The 24,911-nt window shown below is 34.2% G+C and overlaps 1 protein-coding gene across 1 annotated transcript in view; it reads left to right on the top strand.

The window, feature by feature from the left end:
• Nucleotides 1-23,996, top strand: part of LOC129228009 (neurogenic protein big brain-like) — a 161,391-nt gene extending 137,395 nt beyond the window's left edge. The window contains exons 2-5 of the mRNA XM_054862637.1: nt 15,836-16,049; nt 20,081-20,161; nt 21,920-22,040; nt 23,683-23,996. Coding sequence (XP_054718612.1) covers nt 15,836-16,049; nt 20,081-20,161; nt 21,920-22,040; nt 23,683-23,996 — 730 coding nt within the window. The remainder of the gene's footprint in view (nt 1-15,835; nt 16,050-20,080; nt 20,162-21,919; nt 22,041-23,682) is intronic.
• The last annotated feature ends 915 nt before the right edge of the window (nt 23,997-24,911 follow it).

The following is a 24,911-nucleotide window of genomic DNA, read 5'->3' as shown; positions in this document are numbered from 1 at the left end:
CGTTGATGTCAGATCACCTTTACGCACCTTCTTACGGTGTCTTACTTCTAAACGTGCCCTGATACTTTTTTCGCTTCGAACTGTCTCAAACCTTTTTAATATTTTTAGGCTTATTTAGTCTTGAAAATCACCATTTGTTTTTAAATTGAGTTACAAACTCGTATCTTATAGGTTACAATCATGTAGTGCTGTCTTTATGCCCATTCAGCTTATAATTTATACACTATTTCAGTCTGTAATAAATTTTCTTTATTTTAACGATGGTAAGACATTATGTTCAAAATATTAACAGAACCACGTTAGGTGTCAAAATAAATATGCGTAAACGTGCCCCGTGTCCACGGCAAGTTTACGCAATCGACTTGGACTCAGAAATAATTTTTTTAACGGTTAAAAACACAAACTGAGCAAAAACTGAATATACCAATTTTGACTCCATTAACTGTTTCATAAAATCGCAATGTCTTAAATTTAGTTAAAACGTAGAATTTAGAAAATTCATTGGAAAAAATCCGCTTAAACGTGCATTGGTCTACCCTATTTTTACTAATTATTTTTTTTAATTTAAAACGTAATTTATTCACATGCGTCACGTGCGGGACATCCAAAGTCAACCTCTTGTTGCTTATGAATTAGTTAATATTTTTGCTAATATATTCATGTTAAAATAAATTGTAGATTTTGAGAGAAACGGCTACAATGTAAAGGAAACATATCTCATTTGTTGAGAAACAATTGTTTAAACCATTGAAACAAATTAGGCATTGTGCTATTCCGCGACAAAGTACACTGTTAAAAGCAGGGGTTCCAGACGAGTGAAAATATTCCCTCTAAGGTGAAAGCATAGTGCCTGAAGGTGCATCACAGGCTAGAAAATAGAGCAGAGGAGCCAGAACATCATGCAATAGCAGAAAGATTCATTGCGCATGCGCTTTTTGCCTTAGACATACATTCAACCACCTCAATATGGCGGACAAATGATGATTGCGTTTGTGTGTCTTTCACATTGAATGAAGTACACTATTGGATTAAAACCCAACTTTTCTAGGATTAATTATCCGAAATTACAAGTAAGTACAGCTTTTGATCACTTTGTAGCTTTTAGGGCTTTCAAACATAGTTAAGTGTTTAAACGTGCATTTATTGCTTTTCACAGTAACCGTTAGTCTTCTAGTTCTCGTTTACTGTTACTATCGTGAAATTTCCATCATTCAAAACGCTACTAAAAATATCTGTCATTATTTTCTTGAATACTCGATAAGCAGCTTTTATTAGTCACCAAAAGAACCTTAATAAAAATGTTTCTTGTGCTTCGTAGATTATAACATAAAGATAGCGAAAAAAAAATCTCTCTCAGTCTAGCTCTTTTTTTCTTTTTTTTTGCTTTTTCATTCAAGTGTTAGAATCATTTCCTGTTAGCAGTCCTCGAAAGCGTTAGAACTTTCTTTTGGTTTTTTTATTTAACTGTTGAAAAACTTTATGTGCAGTTTCTTTTGTTACTCTTGATTAACGTTTATGAAACGATTTTGTTTTTCCGTAATTGTAATATCCCTGAATATTTTTGGCTCATCATTTAAATAATCCATAAGTACAGCTATGCTTCATTTTCGGAATACGTCAAGTTTTAGTAAATGTATAATTTCTCACATGTTTTAAATAATTACTCGTTTTTAAATTATAACGTATTTGTGACAGATCTTTGATACAAGTGAAGGGGTAGATATTTATTGTTTTATTAATTTTTAACATTACTTTTTGTAAAAAAAAACCCATCAGAACCCTGAATTTTTTCACATGTTTTTTAACGACCCCAGAGTTATTATTCATATTATTTTTTTTTATGATTCTTTAAGAAAACGATAAAGATTTCACCGGTCCGCAAAGTTTTTCATTTGCTTTTACCGCGCCCGTGGGTCAAAAGAGGTTGAGAAACACTGAGTTAGAGCACGATCAGATGAATTAACGCTATGAGCACTTCTTAACTATGTTGAAAACTCTGAAATATGATCAAATGCTGTAATTACATGTTTTAATCATTTCCAATACCGAGTTCAATGTGAAAAATGTCCAAAACGTAGAATATCATAAATCAAAACAAAACTAAAAAAAAAAAAGGTACACAACTGTATTTAAAAACGCACGCAATACGGGGAAGGGGGGAGGAGGATCTATAGTAAGGGGTGCCATTTCTCTCTCCGAAGGATCCTTTTTTTCACTCCGGCTGTCTAGTTTTTAAAAGGTGCCTGTTTTTCACCCTATTTAGAGGTGCGATTTCGGCTCCGTATTGGGTGCCGCTGGTGAACAAGCGTTTCTCCCCTGAAAGGTGCCGAATGCATCCTGTAGTTTTAACAGTGTAGTCACTTTGTTCCGCACTTGACGGTTTAATATAATTTGATAAGAAGTATATGTTTAAAAAAGTAATAAAATCTTTTGCTAAAGGAATCACGCGTTCGTTTGTAATTAGTTAAACAATAAAATTTTCATCATTACCCTTTTAAATTATTATTTTAAATGAAATGTATGAGTCGTCACGTACGAGACAAAATTACCGTTTTCCGTGGAATGGCCTTAAATGGTCTCACATTCCCTTTCCGCGAGAAACAACCAACATTACTTCACCAAGGAACCAATTTTTCAGAAATAATCACATCCAACGTTGTTCCAGCCGCCTATTCGAACAAGTTCTTAAGGCTTGACTGTACCAATAAGCACCTGCAGAGTTAGTTATAGACTAACTAAGCCTAAACGCCCGTAATCTTTGTAGAGTAGATACATTGCAGTTGAAAAGTAGTTGTCTGCAAACTGCAATTTTCCCAAATAAGTTATTTCACAATCCTCCGTTTGTTCCCGATATCATGCTCAATGCGTCATTTGTACGACTAGTCAAAGCAAAAATCCTATCAGGGTGCATCCTCTGGTCGTTCAGGTCTCGGCTCACTGGTCTTTAATGTGTTTCTCCCCGATAAGGGAGAATTTCTCCATTAGAGTGGATTCAATTCATTAGCTAGATTGAAAGGTCATTAGGTAATCTTGCTGAAGATCATTCTGTTCGACGTGCTCTCAAATGCTTCAAAGTAAAGACGACTGTTTTCAAAAATAGTCGTTGCATTAAGTTGATATTTTTTGAGCTATCAATTCTTAACTGAAAAATAGATAAAGAAAAACAAATTGTTGAGTCAATTTTTAGGAGTAACCCCTCGTTAGACAGTTAAAACAGCATGTTATATCCGAAATGCGATAAAACTAAGGTCAATAACAATTAAAGTTCATCTAAAATTCTAGTTTCTGTAATATACATACCATTTTAATTTAGCTTATTCTAATATTGGGAAAAATTTTAACATAGAAGTTAAAAAAAAAATAATAATTTGAACATTGACATCTTGAATTCAAATTACGTTTTTCGCAATCACGAGTGTGTGTGTATGTAGGCGTGCGTGTTTGTGTGTGTGTGGGGGGGGTATGTTTGTTTGAATGTGGGGGTATGTGTATGTGTGTGTAGGCATGTGTGTGTGTATGTGTGTGTGTAGGTGTGTGTATGTGTGTGTATGTGTGTGTAGGTGTGTGTATGTGTGTGTAGGTATGCGTGTGTGTAGATGTGTGTGCGTGTATGTGAGTGCGTATGTGTGTGTATGTATGCGTGTGTGTGTGTGTAGGCAAGTGACGCAACCGGGAGACGGTTTAAACTAGAGGAGCAGCATCGTGAGGCGGCCGACCGACGGTGGTGGTGCAAAGGGAGGCGGGGGGAAAATAAAATCATAGGATATCAAAGCAGTCAAGTGAGAACAATAAGCAATCGTGATTGCTCAAAAAAAAAAAAAAAACATTTTACGATTTTTTTATGAAAAATGATTAAAAAATAGTTAAATTTTGTTCAGTTGGTTGTTACAGAATCTAAATAATTGAAACTTCAATAAATATACGTTTATTATAAGTTGATCTAAAGTATAATTTTGTAGTTATTTATTCTATTCAAGAGTCACAACTGACTACAACTGTATTTATGTGGAGGACTGCATACAAAGTGCCTTGCCTCCATTATTTTATATACCGATAGATGGCAGCACCATCACCGGATCGAACAGTTAATGATAATTTAGAACTAGTTCAAGAGCTAATAGCTACCTGGTACTAGCACCCCCAGAGGTATCGTTTCACTTGGAGGACATTGAGACCACGAGCATATTTAACGTCGCCCAGTCCCCTTTAATGACGACGGTGGGTCTTCGACCAGCGGGGATCGAACCCGAGCCCCTCCGGCCCCGAGTCCAATGCCCTACCGATCAGGCTACCACGGCATAGTTATTTAAACCAGAGGTTCCTAACCCATGGGATGTGGTCTACAAGGTGGCCACGAGCAGCTTGGTACTGGTCCGCGACCGTCTTGTGGTCCGCTGCCAGTTTTTCGAAACGATTCGCTAGTCAAACAATTATAATTTAACTGAATTGTAATTGAACTAGCAAATGCGGGCGTATTGAAAATAATCCTGCTTTATTTATTGGTTAAAAATTCAGAAGAATAATTTTCCTTACTTCTTAAAAGTTCTTAAGTTTAAAACGAAAGCTATGTTACTTCCACTATCTCAAACTAACTACATTTAGGTCGAAAGTTTTAGCCTCAAAATAGTTGCTACAGTTGAAATCTTTGCACTATATATTGAAACTAGTGATTTTTTGAATTTATTCAAATACTAGTGACCCGCCCCAACCTCGTTCGAGTTGAAGAATTATCTATCTTAAATAAATATTATGCAGTTACTTTTTATTTTAAAGCATGGTTTACACAACATTTTTTGTTTTGCTTAAATGAGATTTTAAAACAAAAATTCCAGTAGAGTAAAATACTATGATGTAAAATTATATCAGTTCAATAAAATCTTCATGCTTCGAATAGCGGTCGAAGCTCGCATTTTGAGTTCGAAAATTCGTATTTTTTCATCACGAACAAGACATTTACCTTAGTCTTTGAAATCTACCACGGGTAGAAAAGTTGCTCCATACCATTTTAACAATTTATACTCATCACATAAAGCTATGGATCACCTGACTCATCTTCTACCAATCCCAATTTCATTAAAATGAGATATGCTAAAATAAAGAAACAATCTTACTTCTTTATTAATAATAAAGTTGAAAGTCTCTCTGTCTGGATGTCTGGATCTCTGTGACGCGCATAGCGCCTAGACCATTCGGCCGATTTTCATGAAATTCGGCACAAAGTTAGTTTGTAGCATGGGGGTGTGCACCTCGAAGCGATTTTTCGAAAATTCGATGTGGTTCTTTTTCTATTCCAATTTTAAGAACAAAACTATCATAAGATGGACGAGTAAATTACGAAATTATCATAACGTGGAACCGTAACATGGGCACAAGCCAATTGGCGAGATACGAAATTATCATAACGTGGAACCGTAACATGGGTACAAGCCAATTGGCGAGAAAATTCATCCAACATTATTTGTAAATATACAGGCGAACCAAAAGGCCTTTCAATTTTTCTATTACGGGCAAAGCCGTGTGGGTACCACTAGTACTCAATAAACAAAACAAAATAAAGAAGGGATATTCCATTTTTCAAAACATCTTCCGAATTTTTCAGTACAAATGTTGTTATGCTAACTTCTTTTCTTAACTTTAAACGTTTAAATACTTTAGCTGAAAAATAAAATAGATACGGTTATGTAAAAGCAATTTGGAAAGTTTCCACATTTTTATTTTATTTAAATGGAACTGATTATTAGATTACTTAATTCGTTTCAAGCTAATTTTAATTTGTTGAATGACTGAGACAACACTTAAATAACCGAAAATACGTAATTAGAGTAAAAATAATGATGTAATTATTAGTGTTTTTTATCCGTAAAGATATCATTACAACAAATCGTATTTCACTGCTCTAAAATGATGGATTTTCGAAGAAAATGCAATCTTGCAAATTGCTAATAACTTAATCTGCCTGCTATGAGATGATATACATCATACTTTTAGATGCTTATACTAATGGCGAATTTATAGCAGGTTTATAGCTGCAAAGACACAGTTTTTGTAAATGAAATTTCTTTATCTTGCATGCCTTTAATCTTTTCCTCTAACAGTAATAATGGAGGAAATGTTTTTCTTGAGTCCTAATGCTTGTTTAATCTAAAATATTGTTTTTAAAATAGATCTGAAAATGACAATAAATGAAGAAAAATGTAAATGAAAAGTCATGCGACCACACCCGTATGCGTACAAATATTTTTTTTTCAAGTGCAAAATTTTTTTCATAAAGTTAAACTCATGTTATCTTTACTAATAATAAAGCTGAAAATCTCTCTGTCAAGATCTCTGTCTGTCAGGATCTCTGTGAAGCGCATAGCGCCTAGACCGTTCAGCCGATTTTCATAAAATTTGGCACAGAATTAGTTTGTAGCATGGGGGTGTGCACTTGGAAGCGATTTTTCGAAAATTCGATTTTGTTCTTTTTCTATTCCAATTTTAAGAAAATTTTCCCTAACAAAATTATCATAAGATGGACAAGTAAATTACCAAGTTATCATAACGTGGAACCGTAACATGGGCAAGCCAATTCGCGGGAAATTCATCCTATATTCTTTGTAAATATACAGGCGAACCAAAAGACCTTTTAATTTTTCTACTATGGGTAAAGCCGTGAGGGTACCACTAGTGATATATATAATGGTTCTTTATATTCGGAGTATATAAGAAATTAAAAGTCTAATTTTGAAGTTCCTTAAATGAAGTGCAAATACATGCGTTTGCAAATAAATAGAGCAGGAATGAAAACATAAAGAGTAAGGGGAAAAAATCAACTTTGCCGTGACAAAGATTTTTTTCTCGGACGCTTTATCTTCAACCATTCTCATAAAATAGAAACCTCCGCCTTTTGATTTGTATTCTTCAAATTGAGGCTGTGTTTATTTCACGCCCGAAAACTTTTGGGATCTTTTAAAGTTCATCCTGACATTAAAAAGAGAAGACTCTTTCCGTTATCTAACGACTCGCGACCGTGAGGGTCAAGCACTCAATTCGGTAGTAGATGAACTTTGGCCTCAATGTATTTCATGGGACCTTCTCCAAAATTAAATTATGTTCGTGGAAAAATAACTGCATCTTTACAATTATGTAAATAGTTTTCCTACTAATAACACTTCATTGAGCGATGCAACTGTGGTATTATGCACTCTAAAAACAACAATTTCAAAAATGACGAAAAAGTACTCAAATTTGAACATATCGCGATTCAAAATGGCTCCGACTACATGGTATTCATATTCGAAACATTCAAATACTCAAATCAACATGTGTGCTCATTTTTGAGGTATTTGTGCTCAATTTTTAATATGAAATAATTTTAAAACTGAGTATTATGTACTCATTTTTGAGTATGAAATAATTCAACACACTATCTGAAAACATGGGTACTCATATTTGAAACAAAACGTTTCAAAAAAATTTGAAAGCATGAATGTACTCATTTTTGAAAACTTCATTTTTCTCAGTGTGGCATTACTTAATCGTTAATAACACTTTAGAATCGAATAAGAATTAAAGTCAAACTTTAACTAAAGTATTTTCAGATTCTCAACAAACGATAAAAACCTGAGAAAAGGTTGCCGATTGCTTTGTATTAAACATAACATTTTTTCATAAATTATTGAAAACAGAGCTGTATAGCATCAGAAGTGGTATCAAAATAATTTAGTTTAAGAAAACGTTGTTGTGGCAATAGGCTTGTTATTTAGCATGATTAGAAGAAGCATAATTAGAGAAGGGTGTCAAGGGTTCGATTCTTACTCGATGTATATGGCGAATAAAAACTTAAGAAATACCTAAACGCACATATAAATGTATTTTCTTTCTAAAAATCAGGAAAAGGGTGCTCCCTTCTCTCCCCCCCCCCCCTCCTTTCCTTTTAACAACCAGAATGAAGGGTCTAACAAGCCCGTTAGTGTTATTTAGAGTCAATGCAATAGAGTAAAAATATTTTATTAAGAACTATAATTATTGTTGATTTCATGTGGGGATGAAATGATTTACTCCATTTAATAATAATAACACATCTTTAAACGAAATATGTTGGAAAAGTAAGCGCCCTTTTTTGTGGGGGGAAGGGGAGAGAGACCTGAATGATACGAATAAATCCTTCATGAGCGAATCTTAAATTTCTGTGTGCATGAATGCATGATTTTTTCCCCTTTTGCCTGTCACGTCAGCGCTTGAGTGAAGTAGAGTGTAGTGCTCTCGTCAGTTTTTTTTTTTTTTTTAATTATTGCAAGAAAAATTACTAAACGATTGAAACTGAGCATGTGCATCAAATTTTTCCTGAAACTAGACGACATTTAAGTGGAAATCATACTAAAGATGCATACGGCTTTCGGTGACTATAGGCACATGCTTTGCATTTGATACAGACTATTTTGGGGGTTAAAAAACCAGTTCAACAAGCTCCTTACTCTCCAGAATTACCCTTTTGCGACTTCTGGCTTTTCCTCAACTAAAAATTCCGTTAAAAAGAGCGTGATGTTATATAATAAAAGACATTATCAATGTAACAACAATCGAGCTGAAGTCGATTCCGAAAGAAACCGGCGCGGAATGCTTACAATAATGGCAGCACTGTTGGGAAAGGGACAACTTTGAGGTTGATTAGGCTTTCAACGCTCCAGGTAAGGTAAACACACCAGTAGTGGCCAGTGCTTAACAGTGCTTTAGAAATATTTAAAAAAAAAAGGCGTCTAGGTCTCCCAATAGATTCAAAAGGGCAGCAAACGTGCAGGAGATATTGAATCCATTGAGAAACCTGGAATCCTTTTTTTGTTTTGAATTATAAAGCTTGAAGTGGCCACAAGCACTTCTAAACATTGGCCACTACTGGTGTGTTTACCCTATGCTTTTTTTTTTTGAACTCGGAAGAAAGTCCCAAACTCAAAATATTGCCCCTCAAACGTGTTAGGAGTAACTATGTTTTTGCTTGAAATCTTTCAAAATTTCTTAATTTCAGTTCAAAACTGAAAGTGTTCTTTTGTATTAAATCTTCGCTCTAGTTATATTGTAGCCAAAGACCCTACATTTTATTGGCTTATACATAGCGATTTCTATAATGTGACAAATATGGTGGATTTTTGTCGGACCAGCTTACTAAATTATCTAGATTCTAAATATATATGATCACTATAATTCTTCGCTCCGAATAAAAATTAATTTAATTTGTACAGCGAATAGTTAAAAGCCGTTATAAAAGCAAGAAACTCCAACTCACCATACTCCTGCAAGCTGAAGTTCCATAATGCTTATTATTACTTTCAACTTCTGCTATTATACATTTCAACGTTGACATTTTTTCCGTTGCATGTATATCTTAACACTGCACTTTATGAATTGCTTCAGAATCATTCCCGGAAACTTTTTAACTCTTTAAACAGATAAAAAGCTCTAATCTCTGGTAGTTACACGCAGAGCACCCTGGGAAGGGAGCGTAATACCATAAAAAGCCACCACAGCCAGCAGATTTCCGCTTTTCCCTAGACTATAAAAATTCTCTGCGAAGGAGAGTTATTTTGAAAGTTTTCCAAATGACCCTCACGACGACCATATTTTGAGTAACCCTGAACTACTAGCGCACTGGTGTAGTACGTAGTCTATTGATTTAAAATTGTTTCCCGGATATCTTATCTTTTCTCGGATGAAAAACGCGAACTAGGTTCTTCAATCCTCAATAGTTAAAAGTCTGCATAGGATTTAAGATATGAAATTTTCAGTAATATGCAGAGATAAAATTTAAACTAATAATATTGACCTGGAGTGGGATAAAGATTATTACTACCGTGCTCAGGTAAAGGGCAGTAACTGCTTATTCTTCATTTTTCATTTATTTTATTTATTTTGTGCATTTTTCTCATCTATTGTACATGAGCTTTATTAGGGTACAAACTTGCTTGTTTGGCTGAAAAAAAACACGCTCAAAAAACGTCAAATTCCAACATTTCCCTATTGTTAATATTGAATCCAAAACACGTTTCTCCAAACATTTCGAAAATCATTTTCAGTATTTAACATGTGTTAATAGTTTTATAATAAATTTAACATTTATTATAAAATTATATTGAGTTAATACACTGCTCACACAAACTCAAACACCTCCAAAGAAAAAACACCTTTATTTAAGGGACAAAATTTCCATTCTCATTAATGTCTTTTATTGCGACACCTTTATTTAAGGGAAAAAATGTCCATTCCCATTAGTGTCCTTAATGAGAGGTTTTACTGTGTTTTTCAAATCGAAATTTTACCTAACCTAAAATTTTAAACCACCCACAGAAGCATAAATAATTTCTGCATCTTCTCAATAGTTAATTGCGTTTTAATAGGACAGTTTAAATAACAAATCACTTAAGCAGCTCCGAAATTAACAGAAGTTATTGAAATTCGCTCATATCCGGGAGAAAGCATAAAGTGTGAGTTAACAGAATTAATTGATTCCAGTTGTTGAGTCAACTGGGTCATTACACACGTAAATGAAAGTTTGACTACATAAATTAGCCAAGAAGACACCGAATTACATTTGCCCAAACGATCTTCTGCGATGAACAATTAAACGCAACTGGACTTACAGCATCTCGTTTCAAGCCACCATTACGTGGTCAACATCCTGATGGAACTGTCATTAATTTGATAATCGTTCGCTTCCTTGTTCCTCAACACCCTTGTCCTCCCCTCGTCGGCAGACGATAGGGGACGGGGAATATGAGAAATGAGCGTTCGAGAGTGTTCCGACATGCCGAGCACGTGTATCCTTCGAATTATTTACGTACCCTTTTGGGTAGTTGTTCATGCAGAAGAAACCTAATAATTTTCCCCTTGGTATTAAATAGTTGCCAGTGAATGCAGAAATATTAAATATAACTGAATTTAACTCAGCAATGTCTGTAAATTTGCGCACATTTTTTATGTATTTACTATAAAAAAATAAAACAAAACCCGACAGATTTTCATTTCATTTCTATTTTCGCTAAATGTAATTTTATCTCTAGTAATAATAAAGCTGAAAGTTTCTCTGTCTGGATCTCTGTTCGGATTTCTGTCTGGATCTCTGTGACGCGCATAGTGCCTAGACCGTTCGGCAGATTTTCATGAAATTTGGCACAAAATTAGTGTGTAGCATTGGAGTGTGTACCTCGAAGAAATTTTTCGTAAATTCAATTTGTTCTTTTTTATCTCAATTTTAAGAACATTTTACCGAGCAAATTATCCTATCATGGACGAGTAAATTACTATAACATGGACGAGTAAATTACTATAACGTGGACGAGCACATTACCATAACATGGGCGAGCAACTTAACATAGCCATATTGGCGAGAAAATCATCATCCATTATTTGTAAATATACAGGCGAACCAAATGACCTTTCTATTTTCAACTACGGGCAAAGCCGTGAGGGTACCGCTAGTACTAAAGGTAACTGAGAGTAACTTAGCAATGTCGGGTTAAATTTGCTCACACAGTTTTTAGTGTATTTACTTTAAAAAAAAAATCAACAAAACCCTGCACACTTTCATTTTATTTCTATTTTCGCTGAGTATAATTTTATCAGTAATAATACGAAAAAAGGAGAAAATAGCGAGATTTTCTGAGGAAAATATCATTTTTCCATAAAAATAACGCTTTAAGGGGAAAAAATCCAGCATTCAGCCACCGGTATTCATTTGAGTTGTGACGTCTTGAATTCAAGTTATGTTTTTCACAAACACGGATTTCAATATGACCCTACTCATTCGGTTACTTCGGTCACTTATAACATGATTATATTTACAGCGTATATCATTCTGGTTTTTTTTTTTCTAGTCAATTTTAAATAATAGGAATAAGTAATCTGGAAATTTTGTATTTGGATGAAGTTTTGCTAATTAAATTCATCTATTATAGAGGAGGTGTTTTTCCTGAAAAAACTTGATTTTACCCAAAGCAATCTCGTTTTTAGTCTCATTTCACGTAAAAGTAAAAAAAAAAAAAAGAAGAAGAAAGCATGAAAGAAAAATTAATACTGTACATCTTAAATATATCGCTAAAATAAAAAAAGTTAAAAAAATAAATAAAATAAAAAAATCACCAAAAAATAAAAAAATGGAAAGTAGGGTATTGAGATGGCAAAAGTCTGTTTGTTGGTTGGTCTACCCCCCCCCCTGCCCCTTCGCCCCCAATACTTTTAATGTGAATAGTTCGATTCGAGCTAATTTATTTTTTGTTCGAAAGATCTCGTCGAAGAAACCTCATTTTCACATTTCACTCTTTGATTTGAACGATTTTTCGTTAAATTTTGAACAGTTCAAAAAAACGTAGCATCAGCACCTACATTTAAAATTTAAAGGAAATATAAATCCCAAACTCAAAGACGAATTTGCTTCAAACGTCTATCTCTTCTAGCGTTTAGCAGTTCAAAATGTCCTCATAATTCCTACTTAAGTAAGAGTCTAGGTTAGGGCATTAATCTGTCAGAAAGCTTTCAGGAGGTGAAGGATGAGAATGGGAGATGGATTTTATGCCTGGCATGCTTAAATTTCACTTCACCGCTCCTCATGGCAAGGTTTATTATTTATGTCTTTACGATCTACAGCGATTTTATAAGCAATTTGAAACCACGAGATTACTTCAGAGCATATCAATGCACATGCTGTACTATTGGAGGAGGTCCAAGCAACGACATTAAAGTGAATAGGAAATGAAATTGGCCTGCGGATATTCAAGAGTTATTGATAAATAAATTGACTTTGTTATTTTTATATGTAATAGACTCTTAATTATTTTGAATACTTATGTTTGTTTTGGTTTCTATCGGCGCAAGAGCATTAATGGGCTAGTCTGTGCGAGAGGGAGTTTAATTTGTTGTTTTTTAGGTGCAGAATATCTTAGGGGAACAAAAAAGTAGGCAACTAAACCTGACTCCAGAATGATTCCATCAAAAGACACTCGAGACTCAAAGAGTTTCTTTAAAAAAGTTTCACAGAATTTTTTTGCGTGGTAAACACAGGGAAAACGTAGGGACAAAAACACAGGGAAAAAGGAGTGATTTTGTTAAGTTATACTCATTTAAAACTTTTGAATAACATTATGTTGATGCAGTTGCGTCGATAGTTATAAACAAAAAATTACGTCGAGTTTTGGGTATTCACTCACAGGACTTATGAGCATACTAAATACTTTAGATACCGTTTGAAGATAATCACAGCATATATGAAAAGTTTATTATCCCCTAGCTCTGATGATCACCTGCAAAGGTAAAAATCCAGCTTGTGGTTGCTAAAAATGAGCTGGCTGCCATCTACCAGTGTTCATGATTTTTTTAAAAATTTAAATCGGGTTTTTTACTTCCTTTTACAAAAAAGGAAGTATTGTATTCGCGAAAAAATTTTCACTCAAAAATCGCCCTTAATTTCCATTTTGCTCACCCCCAAATGAATGTTGAGTTTTTTTTTCGATTCGACCACATGCGGAAAAGTGCCTAAGAATGTATAGACACGCGAAATATCCATTTTGACCATCACCGAGGTAATTACAACGACTTTTCTCGTGACGTCTGTATGTATGTGCGTATGTGTGTATGTGCGTATGTGCGTATGTGCGTATGTATCTCGCATAACTCAAAAATGGTATGTCCTAGAAAGTTGAAATTTGGTACATAGACTCGTAGTGGGGTCTAGTTGTGCACCTCCTATTTTGGTTGCATTCGGGTGTTTCTAAAGGGGTCTTTTGCACCTTTTTGGGGGGAAATCATTGTTAATTTCGATGCAAACTCAAGTGGTGTTATAATTTGGCGGTCACTTGGCGATATATCGCCAGTCTTTTGGTTGCCAAGTTTTGTCGCCAACTTGGCGAAAAATTTGGCGATTTTTTTTTTTTTTTTTTTAAATCTGCTTTCAATGTGGCCATTGCTAGTGATATTTAAAGAGTTAGAGAGAGAATCCCATTAAAATTGCAATAATAGGGAAATAGCATTAAATTGGTGTAAAAGGAAGTCATGTGATGCACACATCAGCTCGTTTATGCATATTTTAAATCTTCAAAAATTTGCAGATATTAATTACTTTACATTTATAAACATAATATATTTCATACAATAAATGAATCTATTCAGCTTACTTTTTAAATTAAGATAAGTTCTCTAACTATTCAATACATTTTCCAAATTTTGAAATGCATTATAATGCTTAGATAAGATGCGATTTTGTTTTATGCTTTGCTTAAAGATAAGGTTTTCATCATCATACACGTTTTTAGTGTAAAAATGTAAATTGAACAGTTACTTTCTTAACTATATTAGTCATGGTGTATAAGAAAAGCTGCAAATTTTTATTTTGTTCTGAACTGTTTTGGAGTAAAAGAAATATTGTTAGAGAGCTGTTGTACACACTAAATTAAAGACGGATCTATGTAATTTAGTCTGTTGAAATTAAGATTGTGTAATGCAGTGTCGTTAAATTTAAAGCAATACATTCTAAAAATGCAAAATTAATTTATAAAAATAAAATAAACTGATTTTAGTTAGTGATTTTGTTAAAAAATCACTTGATTTAAATCATGATTTTAATTATAATTTAAATCAACTAACCCTGCTATCTACTTGTGTTTGTGCCTAAACGGAGACTAGAGGACTTGCCCTTGTTACGGCACGGAACATTGAGTGTTTTTATTCCGGTAATTTACAGATATTTTTGTTAGTTTACGGAGTCTGGATTCTTTTACTTTGGATAATGGGCTGCCTTACTTTAGTAATTATTCTTGTTTTCACATAAAATTCCTGTAAACCATGTCCTCTATGACAACTCTGCTCCAAAGTAAGCTGTCTCGAGCCAAAATTCTCCAATTTGTTATTTTCTGCTGCTTTTAGATCCTCTTCAACCTCGTCCAACAGTACATTTCTAGGTCTTCCTCATTTCCGTCCACATCGTTGTTGGGCGTTAAAAATATTTCCTGAACATTGGTTGTCATCCTTTCTTTCAAAGGGGACAAACTGGTGACTCAGCGAGGGGTTCATACCCCTTCCAATTTTTGTTTTAACACACATCATCCAACCTAATACGGATATTAATACACGTACTAGCGAGCTTCGCTCGCCTAGCTCCGTTTGCCCATCTGCGGTGGGCGAAATTTCTGTACCTCAGAACCAGACTACCGTAAGTCCAAAACTTGCGATTTTCCGTTTATAAGAACGTTGTATGTAGAAGCCAATTCTACATTCAGCCATCTGAACGTAATTCTAAAAAATAAAAAAAAAATCCTGTGTAATTATTTAGCAGAGTTAAAAGAGTTATTTAGCAGAGTCCTAACCTTTATATAAACCATGCAAGCGTTTTCCCTCCCTCCTGTAAAGTAGCGATTACGTGACTTACGTTAGTCTGGCTCTGAGGTACAGATTTGATGATTTAAGTGCTTTACCCTGGATGTCCTCTTGATATCATCAGGACTGGATGCCCACCTCCTTAAGGTTTAGAGGAGTGAGACAGGGCGGAATGGCATCCCCCAAATGTTCTGCATCCAACGGTACCAGTGCTGACCTAGTAGACATTTCCAGTCCAGAGGAGACGGGCCTACAGACACACAGACTGAAGCGCACAGGTTTTAATAGTATAGATTAAGGCTGTTAGGGACCCCCGCTCCCAGAAGGTAAATTCTGAGTACTGTAGCATTCCCAACCATCGGCCTCAGTTTTAGTTTTACAGTTTATTGCACAGTTTTTAGATCTCACGACCATTCATTCTACTTGTCTTCTATTGAATCACTAAAATATTTATACCTGAGAACAACAATTATTACTTTTTTTCTCGGTTCTCTTTCAGAATAACAGCTACTGGTCTCTCAGCTCCACGGGAGAGTCTTGGCTGCACAGTGGTAAATGAATCTCTCTCCCCATGGCAAGGGGTGGGCCTAGAGCTGGTGCTCACTTTTGTGGTGGCTTTCACAATGTGTGCCACCCAAGATCCTAACAGACGATCCCTGGGAAGCGATGCTTTGGCAGTTGGAGTTGCTTATCTGGTTTGCACACTAGTGGCAGTAAGTATATTCAGCTGTTTTGAAGTTCGAATTATCCTTATATATTATTTCTGTAGTCTGTTTTTGGTTTCTACGCGAGATTTTCCTCAATTCTTGATCGATTTCATTGATTTACACCTTATTTTAAAGCTTATCGTGCTGGCTACTGACGAAAAATAGACCCACGGTCTTAAAATTGTTTTTTTTTTCTGCCAAAAAACCTGTTTTAGAGAACCAGAATGAGGTTTTCGGTTACATTTATAACTTTAACTTGCACGATGACCGACAGAGCTGAATAGCTTGATCGACAGAGCGTTCGACTGGTAACCACGAGAATGAGTGTTCGGGCCCACGTCCGGACAATCTGCATCAAAAAAATTAGAGAAATATCACGCATTACATAAACACTTAATAAAGCTAATATGAGGGAATAGAATAAATGAGAAAGAAACGCTCCTTACTGTTATGAAAACTTGATGTAACATTGTGCTAAATTACTTCTAAATTGAAAGTTTTTTTGTTTTTTTTTTTTTAAGTTTTGGCTCCAGTAAGAAAATTAAAGCATAATGTAAGCGAAAATATAAGTATCAGGTTTAAGATTTCAGACTACAATGGAATTCTTTTTTGTTCAGAAAAAGAATAATAAATCGTATATTGAAATATAGATTCTTCTAATGAGTTTTTGACTCTTTGTACAAATAAAAAAATACTACCTCGATTCGAAGGGAAAAATATACATTTTTTGTTCTTTTTGCAAATAAACAAATAGCTTATCACATTTTTACTACATTCGAAAAGCTACGCTTAAAAAAGAATTTAGTTCAAATTTATTTTGTATTTTAACCGTGCTGTTAAATGATGAACACGTGCTGTCATCTAAGCCATAACGGTTCAAACAGCCTGCGATTACAAATTGTAAAGATTTTCAAGAATAAAAACACTTCTCTTCAATATCTTATCTTATATATTATTTCTGTGGTTTGTTTTTCTGTCAATATGCGAGATGTTTCTTATCTCTTGAAGAAATTCCCCCTCATTTTAAAACTTATCAGGCTGGCTAATGAGGAAAAATAGACTTACGGTCTAAAAATCAAGTTTTCGGAAACGCCCCTTGCTGTTTCAAATCCATGATGCATCCTGTAGTTCTTATGCATTTTTTTAAAGCAAAGTTCGAATACAATTTTCCAATTTTTTGCATCGCTTTCGGCAAGAAAAAAAAATTTAAAATTAGCCTGCGTGTGTGTGTGTGTGTGTGTGTGTGTGTGTGTGTGTGTGTGTGTGTTTTAAAATAAAGCTTAATAGCACTGGATTTGATTGTTTTGTTAAATTGATAAGTTTTTTTCTGTAGAGCGTTCGGTTATAAACTATCTGAACTAAGGGCAAGCTCGGGCTGTCCGACATAATAGCAAATTTAGATTAATATTACGCATTACATGTACTCATAACATACAACAGATAACACGCGTAATAAAATAAATGCAATGGGAATGCTACTTAGTGTTTCGACATCTTTATGCAGTCTACGACAGTAATCATTCAGATAAGTTGACTGTTAATCGAAGGGTGTTCTTCCTTTTTTTTCTAAAGCTTCTCCGTCTAGACCACTAAGCATAATGTAAGCATAAAAAAGTATTAGATTTACCTCAAAGGAATCCTTTTTGTGCAGAAAAACATTTTCATTGTATGCTGAAATGTAGATTTTTCTAATAGCAGTGTTCGACCTTTTGTACAAATGAAAAAATACTTCGCCAAATTAATACTACGAGTTTCACCCAGTAAACCTTTAATTATTTATTAAAATACGATACAAAACATTAAAATTATTATCAACTTCATTAGTAAGAAATCATTTTCTACTCCTCTGCTTTCGGCTGAAAAAAAAAAAAAATTGTCTACGTTCGAAAAATTAGACTTAAGAAACGGACTTAGTTCAACTCGTTTTGGTTTTGAATTTTAAGTGTCCGATCAAAAGAAAAACATGTGCGGGCATTTAAGCCGTAACGGTTAAAGCAGCCTGCAATGGGAAATTCTTCAATATTCAAAAATAAAAACACTTATTTTCAATCGAATTTATTAATTCTCTATAATGATTGTTTCAATCGCTACCTAAGATCTTCCACATTCTTTATTCAAACTTCCTGTTTTACGAAAAATTTTAAAACGTATCATGCTGGCTAATGATAAATTATATAGACGCATGATCTTTTTTTTTTCGGCAAAAAGCTTTTTTGCTCTTTTTTATTCGAAAATTAAGGTACAATTGCTAGGTTTGTTGGAATGTCGTGCTGTTAATCAGAATGGCGCCAGTTCGAATCCGAGCCAATAAATATCTCATTAATGTTTCTTTTTTTCCGTCAAATGCTCACATGGGCAGGACTGTATTTGCCACAACCTGTTTTTTCACATGCACAATTACTGCTTTTTCACGAGTCACTCAGTCACACTTTTAATGATATTTATGTTTGCATTGAAAATGCGTACAACCAAAAGGTGAGCGATGTTTAAATTATCACAACGTTGTATCTAACGAGGTTTTGTAACTGATGTCTTTAAATTACGTGCCTTCTCTTGTGCGCATAATTTTTTCCGTTTACTTTTTTCGGTTCTTTATAATGCTCTTTCTTTGAAATTTTTAAAGAGTGAAATGCCTTATGAAACGATTCGAAGCACAGTGCGGAGTTCCGCACGGGTCGTCTGGTAAGCTTTTATTACACGTACCTTATCTTGGATGGAACGTTGTACAGTCGAGCTCGTTTTTACGAGAGTAAAGAAACTGCAGCATTCGCTCATTATAACGAGTGCTCGTAAAAAAACGAGTTTGTGAAAAAATCCTAAAAATTCAATCATACTTGTTTTGTTAGTTTTCTTTTAATTGTGGTACAATTCCAAAGAAGTTGATTAAGTTGCTTTGAGCTGTTTTAAAGTCCCTTTCTTATGTTTCGAGAAATTCTCTTGGCCCGGAAAACATCGTCATTTGCACCCCTAGCTTTGAATATAGTTTAAAATTTATATCAAAAGCCATTGCCTGGTATGAGATCGGTTCAGATTGAAATTCTTCGCATTTGTCGCTATCGCCGTCGCTTTCATAGTTTTTGTCATCTGTTTCAGCTTGAATTAGAGCGACGATATCCTCAGAAATAAGTATCTGGGAACTAATAAAATTGACGTCAACATACATATACAGTAAAATTCCGTTACAACGAATACCAGTACCACAAAATTTCCGTTTTAACGAAATAAATTTTCAGTCCCGAAATTTCCAACACGTTGCTTGAATTTCACAACAACAAAATTCTCGTTACAACGAACAAAGTTTGAGGTTCCAGAAAGTTCGTTGTAATGAGATTTTACTGCAGTTCTCAAATGCTTTTTTACTCCACAAAATAATAAAAGGACCTTTATCACTTGTTCTCAGGCTTTATGACCCGTAACTAACTTTCGGTTGACGGAATTTTTTCAAGAAAAATATTCTGAGCTTAAAATCAGTGAAAACATTTTGTATCATAAAAATGTTGCTCGTTTTAAGTCAGGTTTACTCGTTGAAAGCCAGTTATGCTCCCTTAGATTTAACATTATACCCAGTAATTCTGATTTCCTCGTTGAATTCGGGTTCTCGTTAAACCATCTACACATCTTTTACGTCAGTTATTCATTCGTTAAACTCGTGAATCGAACTATTTCATAATTTTTTGATCGATAGTTAATTTTGAAATTAGAAAAGTGGGGCAGTTGCCCCTTGTACGAGCTGCCTTTGATGAATGTAATTCTGACCTTAAGGCATTTAAGTATTCACGTTTTTAGAACGCTCATTATGACATTGTCTCAAAGATGTCTTTCATTCAATTCTCACGTTTCACATTAAATTTTGTGTTGAAAATACTTTTTGTTGTTTCAGTATTTTCATAATGCTAATTACAAAGGAAATGTATTTAAAATCTTAATAGTTAGCTTTTTTTTGAAGATTTTAGTTCTCGAGTGACAATGAATTTTCATTTTTATTTGATAATCTGATTTTATTCATTAACTTTAATATCTTTAACTTTAATTTTCAGCTTCCAGCAACCGGTGCTTCTATGAATCCTGCCCGTTCTCTGGGTCCAGCATTTGTTATGAACACATGGACTCATCATTGGGTAAACTTCTTTTAACTACTATATTTTGATATAGTAGTATATAATATTTATATACTACTATTATACATACTACTATTCAACTACTATATTTGAATTTCCATATTGTGATTAAATGTATTTTCATTATATAATTTTAAAGAATTTTTCAACACTGCAGCTTTAATTCCATTAGGGATTGTCAATGACCGTTGAATTCATTATGTGGGAGGATTTTAGGAATTGTCATCCTTTTTTTGACTTGAATTTTGAGGGATTTTTTTCTTATTAAAATGAAGGCTTTTAAGGATTTTTTCTTTGTTTTTATTGTGTTTGGGAGTCATCGATGTAGACTTCTTTCTTTCGAAAAGAGAGTTGACTTCGTAAACTATTTTACTGTTATGCTAGAAACAGATTTCTTTTTCATAACTCTCTTTGTCTTATTTAAAAAATTCGATTAACGTATTAATAAAAAAATAGTCTTTAAAGATATGTATTTAAGTCTTGTGTAAAAAATAAAAAAATATTTTCAGTAAAATGTTTTACATATCTAGATCTATAAGTGGAAGTGAAAAATAAGTGGTGAGAAAAAAAAATTAAAATTTCAAAGGGGAAAGTAAAGTAATGTGTTTTTTTCATTGTTTGAACATATTTTTTAATTAATACATTTGTTGGGGAATGTGGGGCAAAGTGAAATAGCGGGCCAAAATGAAATGGTGAAACATTTACTCTACTTTTTGCGCAGCCTATCTGGTAATATTTTAATTTTGTAAAAGTACATGAAGTACATTTCAGTCAGGGAAAAAACCGCCGAGGATTAAAGCATATTATAATACAGGCAACTTTCAAAAACTTATACGCTTGTTGTAATATTTGTTGTATCGGTTGGAATTGACTGAGCTGGCGGTGTATTTCATGTAATATTTGTTGTAATTTAAAAATTATTTTCGGTATTATGAAATGATAAAGTTCTTGTTATTTACATTTTAAACATTAATTGAGGCCTTCTAATTTTTGGTGCAGTATTTATTTGGTTAATACGGTATTAAGCTTAAATGTATCATAAACATTTTGCACAATCAGTTTAGTACAAGTGGGGCAAAGTGGATAGGGCAGAGTAAAATAGCTTGGTTCGGTTACTCACTCTATCATTTACTAATTCACTTAAGTATTCATTTATTAATTAATCGATTTACGTTCCTTCATTTAGTAATTCACTGATTTATTCATTCATTCACTCTTTTACTCACTCATTTATTTTCTTAACATACTAATTACTTTATTTATTTAATTATAATTATTCGTTTTATTGTTTCATTATCTTTTCCTTTATTTACTCAACCTTTTATTTATCTTTTATTTTGTTCATTTCGAAAAAACTCAGCCATCTTAACTATTTCATTTTACAGCACGTTTCCCTACTTATTTATCCTACAATAAAAATCAGACAACTTATTTAAAACGATTGACTCTATAACAATAGGTTTTTAATAAGGTTCTTTTTTTCTGCACCAAAAGAAAATAAATCGAAACTATTTAATGCATTAGCATTGAATTTACTATTAAAATTGAAAAGTAAAAGGCAGTTTAAGGATATAATTATCGACGACATTGCATTTTGTTCCTCAGCTTACAAGATATGTAACATTAGTTTAATGTTTTTTGCCTAAACTTTGTTTTCTTTTACTTTGTAGTCATTTTCAAAATATGTTTCGGTCGGGAGAAATACTGAAATGTTTGCAAAAAATTCCAAAAGAGTACTAACAGAACTATTTCTTTTAGGTGTACTGGCTAGGGCCAGCAATAGGTGGGTTGCTTGCGGGATTGATTTATGAGTACATATTCGATTCACCACCGAAGAAAATTATAGCCAGCAATAAAGATAGAGAAGATTCGGAAAGAGGTAAATTTTATTTGAATTTCTGAAATTAATGTTTTGCATTAGTTCAATCTGGGAAAAAGATGAAAATTCTATGTTTTTTTTGAACTATATTAGAGAGACAAAAGTTTAGTATGCACATTACAAATCTGAAAATGAAACTACACATGATACGTGCGCTGATCCTAAATATAAAATACATATATCGTTCTTTTAAAAAAGTAAAAACTAAAATACTCACTTTATTAAATACAGGTTCTAATCGTGGCCTTGTCGTCTCCACTTTGAAATACGAAAAGTAGTTCTTGCGACGCATTGTGTTGCTTTAACTTGTTAAGACGATTTTTCTCGGTTTTTCCTTTTTAAAGTTAATATACGGAGCAGACATTAGAAGTCCGCCTGGTAACAAACCTTTGACAAGATACCCTGAACTGAAAAAAAAAACCTCGAAATGCTCTTAGTCTGTAGGACATATAGATTAATAATTTCCTTGGCATACAGCCCGATGAGGAAGGGGTTGTATGTCATAGGAACTTGAGATAAACTACGCCTTGGAGCCTTCAAGCTCGGTGGTAACGTGTCTGTAAGTGCATATGATATAAAGGACATCTCAAAGTCGTCAACAAGACAAAAAGGACACATGAAATGAGCAATGTCTCCGACAAGAGTCGACGTATCTGTATTGGCTCATGAACAAACGCATTAATCATTCTTTTATTCATGAGCTTATGATAATGCATCAACGTATCTGTAATGGTTCATGAAATGACGCGTCGAGAAAGTCAAAAAGTCTGTAATGGCACATGGCATGAACGATATCTCTACTCCGTTATCGAGTCTGTAAGCGCACATGAAATGTACGACGTGTCGGAGGCGTCAAAGAGTCTGTAATGGCACATGAAATGACGTATCTAGAGCGTCAAAAAGGCTGTAATGACACATGAATTGAGCGACATCTTAGAGCCGGCAAGGTGTCGGTAATGAAGCATGAAATGAACGATATCTCAGAGACGTCGACTTGTCTGTAAGGGCACATGAAATGAACGTGTTGGGGGCGTCAACGAGTCGGTATGAGCCCATGAGATGAGCTAGTTACCAGAGTCATCAATAGTCTGTAATGGCATATTAAATGACGCATAGAGAGCGTCAAAGAGTCTGTAGTGGCACATGAAATGAACGACGTCTCCGAGGCGTCAAGAATCTGTAAGAGGACATGAAAGGAATGACATCTGTAAGCCGTCAACATGTCTATAATGGCATATGGGGGTAAGGTACATCTCAAAGTCGTCAACGTGTCTGTAAAGGCACACGAAATAAGCATTTCGGAGGCGTCAATGTTTGTCTAAGGACACATGAAAAGAATGATATTTCCAGCTTTGATTGTTTGTCAATTGAGTTCAAGTTATTGCACAATTATTGTAACTATAACTGGTTATACTTGGTTATGTGAAGGGCAAAACAAAACAAACAATAGTATAAAGCAGCGCAAAAAAGACAATGTGAATTTTGTATATACTTACTGATGGTTTAAAATGCTGAAACATAAAACTAGATGAAAGAGATCTGTTTTAGAATGTCACTTAAGGGAATTTTTTTGTTCAATGTTTGGAATGCTGAAACACACACTATAATTTTTGCTTTTATGCATATATTTTTTTCTTGTTAGATGTTTCTGAAACCAGAGACGATAGCGATAGTAAGTGCTCATCAGCATTGTCCCCAAGAACAGCAGTTCCTCAACTGCAGCTGCATCCTCAGCAATCTACTGGAGGACCCTATTACAGACCACTCACCCCACATGAAAACCACAGACCACAATCTCGCGGCGCCTATACTTCAGCCAAATACGTCAGTGGAGCAGCAGCAAGCACCAGTCATCAGCAGAATGCGGCTGGGTATTACGCATCTCTTCCACGAAATGGAAGTAGTAGTTACAGAGCATGGAACGATTATGGCCCTTCTGGTCCTTTCAAGTTTTGAAATAACAGTACCATACATTTTGAGAAAGTCATCGAGCTTATAATCTAGTGAAAACTTACAATTAATATCAAGTAGAGTGTGTGTTCAAAAATAATAAAAGTCAGTGTCGAGATTTACGATGTTTTGACCATCATAAATAACCAACGACAACAGTACCTTCTCTTTTCTTTAAACTAGAGTTTAAATAACTGCTGGCAAAACTGAAGTCGTTTTGCAATCACTAGCTTTTATTTTTAATTATTATTTTAGAAATACATGTATTTTTCGTGTTGTAATGCTGTGCTTAATTCTTTAAGAAATTTGAGGCCCCTAAGAAGAGGGGGCCCAGCCCTAGTCGACCTGTGCGGCAATCAGGCTCTGCTGGTGTGCTTACCTTATATACCTAATTCTTACCTTGCTATTTATTTTTATCTGATAAGTAAAAGAAAAAAAAAATCTTTTTTTCTAGTAGTGACAACAGGTATCTTTTGTCTAGGTAAAACTGCACACTCTACTAATATTTTATCTAGTTTTTGAGTTTTTTGACAGTTTTATGAGCTCGATGGTATCAATTGATTAATATAGAAGCAAAGGGGTGTAAGTTCCGAAACTCATAATTTGATGCAAATGGTAGCAGACAATCTTACTTGCTTTGGGTTATATAAAACTTATTAGCCCGCATATAAGCCTTAAAGCAGGGAATGAGTAAATGGAGGGAGGAAGTGCAATCATTGGCTTTGCAAATGCTGATGCAAAGTCCCCAAGTCACGTGATTCAGTGATAACGAATGGTTGGCACGTTTTTCGTGAAACAAGTGAAAGAAACTTGATTTCTTCCAATGCTTTGCTTTCAAATCTATCACGTGACTTAGGGTCTTGGCTTCACGAATGAAAGTCTTCACTCCCTCCATTTTATCTCTTCTCAATGATATAAACA

The sequence above is a fragment of the Uloborus diversus genome, chromosome 8 (genome assembly GCF_026930045.1).
Source record: "Uloborus diversus isolate 005 chromosome 8, Udiv.v.3.1, whole genome shotgun sequence".
Classification (NCBI taxonomy): Eukaryota; Metazoa; Arthropoda; class Arachnida; order Araneae; family Uloboridae; genus Uloborus; species Uloborus diversus.
This window is presented reverse-complemented; position numbering and strand designations above follow the sequence as displayed.